This window comes from Myotis daubentonii, chromosome X, assembly GCF_963259705.1.
Source record: "Myotis daubentonii chromosome X, mMyoDau2.1, whole genome shotgun sequence".
In the NCBI taxonomy this organism is placed as follows: Eukaryota; Metazoa; Chordata; class Mammalia; order Chiroptera; family Vespertilionidae; genus Myotis; species Myotis daubentonii.
The window spans coordinates 86078103-86085571 of NC_081861.1; the positions used below are offsets into that span (position 1 = coordinate 86078103).

Consider the following 7469-nt stretch of genomic DNA (forward strand, 5'->3'; position numbering starts at 1 on the left):
GGAACACTAATACACTGCTGGTGGGAGTGTAACCATTATGGAAAAAAGTACAGTGTTTCCTCAAAAAATTAAGGACTTGTATGCATGCATATAAGCATAACCAATGGACATAAGACACTGGGGGGTAGGGGAGGCCGGGGGAATATCAAGGGGGGGATAAAAGGAGACATATGTAATACTCTTTGTAATACTTTAAGCAATAAAAGAAAATTTAAAAAAAATTAAATTTGGATCTGCCATTTGACCCAGTGATCCCACTTCTTGGAATATATCCTAAGAAATCTGAAACACTGAATGAAAAAGAATGTATACATGGCCTATGTTCATAGTAGCACAATTTACAATAGCTAAGATCTGGAAACAGCCTAAGGGCCCATAGTAAATGAGTGGATAAAAACCTGTAATACATCTGTACCTTGGAATACTATGCAGCAGTAAAAAAGGAGAAATCTCGCCCCAGCTGGTTTTGCTCAGTGGATAGCGTGTCAGCCTGCAGACTGAAGGATTCCAGGTTTGATTCCAGTCAAGAGCACATGCCCAGGTTGCAGGCTCCATCCCCAGTAGAGGGCATGCAGGAGGCAGCCAATCAATGATTCTCTCTCATCATTGATGTTTTCTATCTCTCCCTCCCTCTCCCTTCCTCTCGGAAATCAATAAAAAAAAAATATTTTAAAAAAAGAAACTAGAAAACAGCCACAAGGGAGATGCTACTTAAAAATAAATCTTGAAGAACCAAGATGGCGGCATAGGTTAACGCCGGAGTTTGCTGCTTTGAACAACTACTTCAAAAGTAAAACTAAAAGACGGAAGGGACATCACCCAGAACCGCAGGAACGCTGGCTGAGTTGAAGTCCTACAACGAGGAGGAAAGAGAAACGCATACTGTCACTCAGAGGAGGCGCAGTGCTGAAGTCAAATTCTGAGGTGCGGAGTGCGCGGAGCGGGCTGGCGGCGGAGGGCGCGGTTGTTGTTTTCAATCGGGAGGGAGTTGCAGACTCTGAGCTCCAGATACAGACGAGTCTTTAGGGACCCAGATTCAAACGGGACTGTCTGGCTTCGGTCAGAGCAAGTGCAGCTTTCTCTCCCAGCTTTGCAGCGGGTGCTGGGACTCAGAGAGGCAGAGCCCCTGGGGACAGGACTGAGAGCCGCCATAACTGCTCTCTCCGGCCCACCCTGTTGATCCTGTGCGACCCGCCCTGCCCAAGCCCTGCACAGAGGCATTTGCTGGATAGCCTCAGGCAAAGGCTAAATTAGCACCTCCCTAGAGGACAGAAGTTCTCTCACTGCTGACACAGCTGATTCTCATAGCCACTTGGCCTGGAGGTCAAACCCTCCCTGGTATTAGCTACAACAATCAAGGTTTAACTATAAGAGTGCGAACAAAGACCACTAGGGGGTGCACCAAGGAAGCATAACAAAATGCGGAGACAAAGAAACAGGACAAAATTGTCAAAGGAAGATATAGAGTTCAGAACCACACTTTTAAGGTCTCTCAAGAACTGTTTAGAAGCCGCCGATAAACTTAATGAGATCTACACGAAAACTAATAAGACCCTCGATCTTATATTGGGGAACCAACTAGAAATTAAGCATACACGGACTGATATAACGAATATTATACAGACGCCCGACAGCAGACCAGAGGAGCGCAAGAATCAAGGCAATGATTTGAAATGCGAGGAAGCAAAAAACATCCAACCGGAAAAGCAAAATGAAAAAAGAATCCAAAAATGCGAGGATAGTGTAAGGAGCCTCTGGGACAGCTTCAAGCGTACCAACATCAGAATTATAGGGGTGCCAGAAGATGAGAGAGAGCAAGATATTGAAAACCTATTTGAAGAAATAATGACAGAAAACTTCCCCCACCTGGTGAAAGAAATGGACTTACAGGTCCAAGAAGCGCGGAGAACCCCAAACAAAAGGAATCCAAAGAGGACCACACCAAGACACATCATAATTAAAATGCCGAGAGCAAAAGATAAAGAGAGAATCTTAAAAACAGCAAGAGAAAGAAACTCAGTTACCTACAAGGGAATACCCATACGACTGTCAGCTGATTTCTCAACAGAAACTTTGCAGGCCAGAAGGGAGTGGCAAGAAATATTCAAAGCGATGAATACCAAGAACCTACAACCAAGATTACTTTATCCAGCAAAGCTATCATTCAGAATTGAAGGTCAGATAAAGAGCTTCACAGATAAGGAAAAGCTAAAGGAGTTCATCACCACCAAACCAGCATTATATGAAATGCTGAAAGGTATCCTTTAAGAAGAGGAAGAGGAAGAAAAAGGTAAAGATACAAATTATGAACAACAAATATGCATCTATCAACAAGTGAATCTAAGAATCAAGTGAATAAATAATCTGATGAACAGAATGAACTGGTGATTATAATAGAATCAGGGACATAGAAAGGGAATGGACTGACTATTCTTGGGGGGGAAAGGGGTGTGGGAGATGTGGGAAGAGACTGGACAAAAATCGTGCACCTATGGATGAGGACAGTGGGAGGGGAGTGAGGGCGGAGGGTGGGGCGGGAACTGGGAGGAGGGGAGTTATGGGGGGAAAAAAAAAAGGAACAAATGTAATAATCTGAACAATAAAGATTTAATTAAAAAAATAAAAATAAAAATAAATGTAATTTCTAATCAGAAGAAGAATTCAAAAAAAAAAAAAAAGAACTGTTTAGAAGCCGCCGATAAACTTAATGAGATCTACAACAAAACTAATAAGACCCTCAATGTTATGTTGGGGAACCAACTAGAAATTAAGCATACACGGACTGAAACAACAAATATTATACAGACTCCCGACAGCAGACCAGAGGAGCGCAAGAATCAAGTCAATGATTTGAAATGCGAGGAAGCAAAAAACACACAACCAGAAAAGCAAAATGAAAAAAGAATCCAAAAATGCGAGGATAGTGTAAGGAGCCTCTGGGACAGCTTCAAGCGTACCAACATCAGAATTATAGGGGTGCCAGAAGATGAGAGAGAGAAAGATATTGAAAACCTATTTGAAGAAATAATGACAGAAAACTTCCCCCACCTGGTGAAAGAAATGGACTTACAGGTCCAAGAAGCACAGAGAACCCCAAACAAAAGGAATCCAAAGAGGACCACACCAAGACACATCATAATTAAAATGCCAAGAGCAAAAGACAAAGAGAGAATCTTAAAAGCAGCAAGAGAAAGAAACCCAGTTACCTACAAGGGAATACCCATACGACTGTCAGCTGATTTCTCAACAGAAACTTTGCAGGCCAGAAGGGAATGGCAAGAAATATTCAAAGTGATGAATACCAAGAACCTACAACCAAGATTACTTTATCCAGCAAAAGCTAAAGGAGTCCATCACCACCAAACCAGGATTATATGAAATGCTGAAAGGTATCCTTTAAGAAGAGGAAGAGGAAGAAAAAGGTAAAGATACAAATTATGAACAACAAATATGCATCTATCAAGAAGTGAATCTAAGAATCAAGTGAATAAATAATCTGATGAACAGAATGAACTGGTGATTATAATAGAATCAGGGACATAGAAAGGGAATGGACTGACTATCCTTGGGGGGGGAAGGGGTGTGGGAGATTCGGGAAGAGACTGGACAAAAATCGTGCACCTATGGATGAGGACAGTGGGTGGGCAGTGAGGGCGGAGGGTGGGGCGGGAACTGGGAGGAGGGGAGACATGGGGGGGGGGAAAAGAGGAACAAATGTAATAATCTGAACAATAAAGATTTAATTAAAATAAATAAAATAAAATAAAATCCTAGAAAAGGAAAAAAAAAAAAGAAAAAGCTAAAGGAGTTCATCACCACCAAACCAGTATTATATGAAATGCTGAAAGGTATCCTTTAAGAAGAGGAAGAAGAAGAAAAAGGTAAAGATACAAATTATGAACAACAAATATGCATCTATCAACAAGTGAATCTAAGAATCAAGTGAATAAATAATCTGATGAACAGAATGAACTGGTGATTATAATAGAATCAGGGACATAGAAAGGGAATGGACTGACTATCCTTGGGGGGGGAAGGGGTGTGGGAGATTCGGGAAGAGACTGGACAAAAATCGTGCACCTATGGATGAGGACAGTGGGTGGGGAGTGAGGGCGGAGGGTGGGGTGGGAACTGGGAGGAGGGGAGTTATGGGGGCGGAAAAAGAGGAACAAATGTAATAATCTGAATAATAAAGATTTAATTAAAAAAAAAATCTTAAAAAAAAGAATCTCTTACCCTTTGATTCAGCATGGAGGGACCTGGAGAGAATCATGCTACATGAAATAAATTAGTCCGAGAAAGACAAGAATCACATGATCACACTCATATGTGGAATCTAAGGGATAATAAACTGATGAAGAGAATGCATCCAGAGACATGGAAGCATGGAACAGAATGTGGAATCAAGGGAAGGTGGGGAGGATAGGTGGGTGGGTGGGAAGTAATGAACCACGGACCTTATATACATATATGCTTGGCCCATGGACACAGACAATGGGGCCCTGAGGGCCTGGGGGCGGGTGGGGGGGAGGCTACAAGGAGTCAATGTGGGGAAAAGGGCGACATATGTAATACTTTCAACAATAAACAATTGCCCTAACTGATATGGCTCAGTGGATAGAGCATCAGCCTGCGGACTCAAGGGTCCCAGGCTCAATTCCAGTCAAGGGCATGTATCTTGGTTGCGGGCACATCCCCAGTGCGGGGTATGCAGGAGGCAGCTGATCGATGTTTCTCTCTCATCGATGTTTCTACCTCTTTATCTCTCTCCCTTCCTCTCTGTAAAAAATCAATAAAATATATTTTTTAAAAAACAATAATTATTTTTAAAAAAATAAAAATAAAAATAAACTACCCAGGCCTGGACACCCCTTGAAATGCAAAAAAAAAGAAAGAAAGGGGGGGAAAAAAGCCACGTCAGAAATCTCCCAATCCTGCCACTAGAGAAAAAATTAAGGAAGCCTTTGTATGCTCAGGAGATCTACCAAACCTGGTGTTATTGTCAAAGGATAAAAACTGGACTAATGGGTTTGGGCAATAAAATAATTCTCCTGTCCTTATGACAAACAAAAAGCTACCTACACAGTCTAATAAATAGAATGAGCCAGGGACTATCTTTTCCTGGAAGCTAATGAAAGTGTTAGAAACTAAATAAAACAGTAGATAACATTCTCAAGACAGAGTTAGGCCCTATTTAGAGTGTTGTCTCCAATAGCCAAGGTTGTGGCTTAGATCTCTGGTTAGGGCATATATAAGAATCAACCAATGAATGCAAAAATAAGTGAAGCAACAAATTGGATGCTCTCTAAAACCAATCAGTAAATTAAAAACATTTTTAAAAGATTGAATTGAATCATTGCAAAAGTGAAATAATAAATACACATATACAACTGAACTCTTGAAACAACAAAATAAAATAATATAAGTGAAATTACTCTTCACTTTTAAGAGTGTGGCATTTCCTAATCATCACTTGTTTATCTGATAGCCAATTTCCCACCCTATAACACTTAGAAATGAAACAGTATCATGAAGCAGGTTAATTTATAAATACCCTTTATCAAGCACCCACCACCTGGTCCATTAGAACAGCGGTTCTCAACCTGTGGGTCGCGACCCCTTTGGGGGTCAAACGACCCTTTCACAGGGGTCGCCTAAGACCATCGGAAAACACATATATAATTACATATTGTTTTTGTGATTAATCATTATGCTTTAATTATGTTCAATTTGTAACAATGAAAATACATCCTGCATATCAGATATTTAATTACGATTCGTAACAGTAGCAAAATTACAGTTATAAAGTAGCACGAAAATAATTTTATGGTTGGGGGTCACCACAACATGAGGAACTGTATTAAAGGGTCACGGCATTAGGAAGGTTGCAAACCACTGCATTAGAATCTCCCACTCAAACTGGAGGGATCTATTTCACTGACCCCAGAAGAAGCCCTTTGCAGTTTTACCTCCAGGCTCTTTGACTAATTCATGTCCTTTGTCCACCTACACTTTGAGGATTCAATTTGAGATCCACTATCACAGTGAAGTCTTCATCTACTGTCTAGGTTCTGTATGTTTATTCTTAAACTAAACTGTTTTGTATCCTATGCCCTGATCCATCACCTAGCCTACATTACATTCTTATTTGAGTGTTACTACTGTTCTCATATCCTTGTGTTTTGTATCTCAAATATATCATGGGCCCTAGCCAATTTGTCTCAGTGGCTAGAGCCTCCGCCTGTGAACTGAAGGGTCTGAGGTTCGATTCCAGTCAAGGGCACATACCTCAGTTGCAGACTTGATCCCCGCCCTGGTCTGGATGCATGCCGGAGGCAACCAATGGATGTGTCTCTCTCATATAGATGTTTCTGTCTCTCCCTCCTTTCCACTCTTGGGTGAGGATTAACAACAACAACAAAACAAAAATATCCTTGGGTGAGGATTAACAACAACAAAACAAAATAAAACAAAACCTCACATACATCATGTGCTTCCTCCTTAAGAATCTAAACAAGACACACCATAAGCCATTGCAACTTTACTGCACAATGGAATCACTCGAGGGCCTTTAAAAATATGGATACCAGGCTCTCAGCCCCAGATAGTCTGATTTAATTGATATGGATTGCGCTCTGGACATCGGGATATTTAAATGCTTCACGCGGGATTCTAATTTGCAGGGAACTACTTCCATTGGTATTAGTCCTCCGTTTGTGGACCAAAAGGATTAGAATGAGCTGAAAGGCGCGATTTTGTAGCAGACATGGTCTACATAAGATATCAGGGCAGGGGGTTACAATTTCGTGGAGGCCCTGCAGCCATCACAGACTAGGTGAATTGGAGCTGTGTCTGAGTCATACTCACGTCGTTGCCGTAAGACTCAGCTGGGAGAGAAAGTGCATGTGCCACTGATACCAGTTCCCCGGAAACCTGGGAAGAAAAAAGGAGGAGGAGAGGAGGAGTTCAAAGCTAAAGCCAGCTCGACTTCCCCATTCACCCGACCCCAGACCAGTGCCTCACCGGCTTTTCAGTTTCACCAGTCGCCTCCATGTTGCAGCTAACAAAGCGCTGCTCCACTTCCTGGAAATGACTTTACGTGAGCTCTTTCCGTTATCGTTGGGAAGGGAGGGCCGGGCTAGAAAGGCTTTCACTTGCCTGCGCCTGCGCTTGCGCCTGCGCGTACTCTCCCTCGCCTGGAGGCGGTAGTCCCTGGCCCCTCCTCAAAAGTGCTGCATTGTTGCTTGTCTGGGCTGCTAGAGGGATCTGAGGTGCTTAAATGCTCGGTAATATCTGTGATCATGGGGAAAACCTGAGTTAAAATAATGCAGCTTTCGGTCCCATTGCACTGAATATTGGCAGAGAATCGAACTCACACTCTCTATTTGTGAATGCAGGCACAAACAGTCTGCCGCACCGCTGGCTAAAGAGTGTAGTGAGCCTGCCAGTGTGTTTCAGTGGTAGAGCAT

General features: G+C 42.2%; 1 protein-coding gene across 2 annotated transcripts in view; it reads right to left on the minus strand.

The window, feature by feature from the left end:
- PBDC1 (polysaccharide biosynthesis domain containing 1) overlaps positions 1-7160 on the minus strand; it is a 36845-nt gene extending 29685 nt beyond the window's left edge. Inside the window, exons 1-2 of one of the 2 annotated variants that reach the window (XM_059678587.1) lie at positions 7024-7160; positions 6868-6933 (exon numbers count right to left, since the gene is read on the minus strand). In XM_059678587.1, coding sequence (XP_059534570.1) covers positions 6868-6933; positions 7024-7053 — 96 coding nt within the window. In that variant the 5' untranslated portion in view covers positions 7054-7160. The remainder of the gene's footprint in view (positions 1-6867; positions 6934-7023) is intronic. The other variant, XM_059678588.1, reaches the window with a different exon arrangement.
- Between the last annotated feature and the right edge of the window lie 309 nt (positions 7161-7469).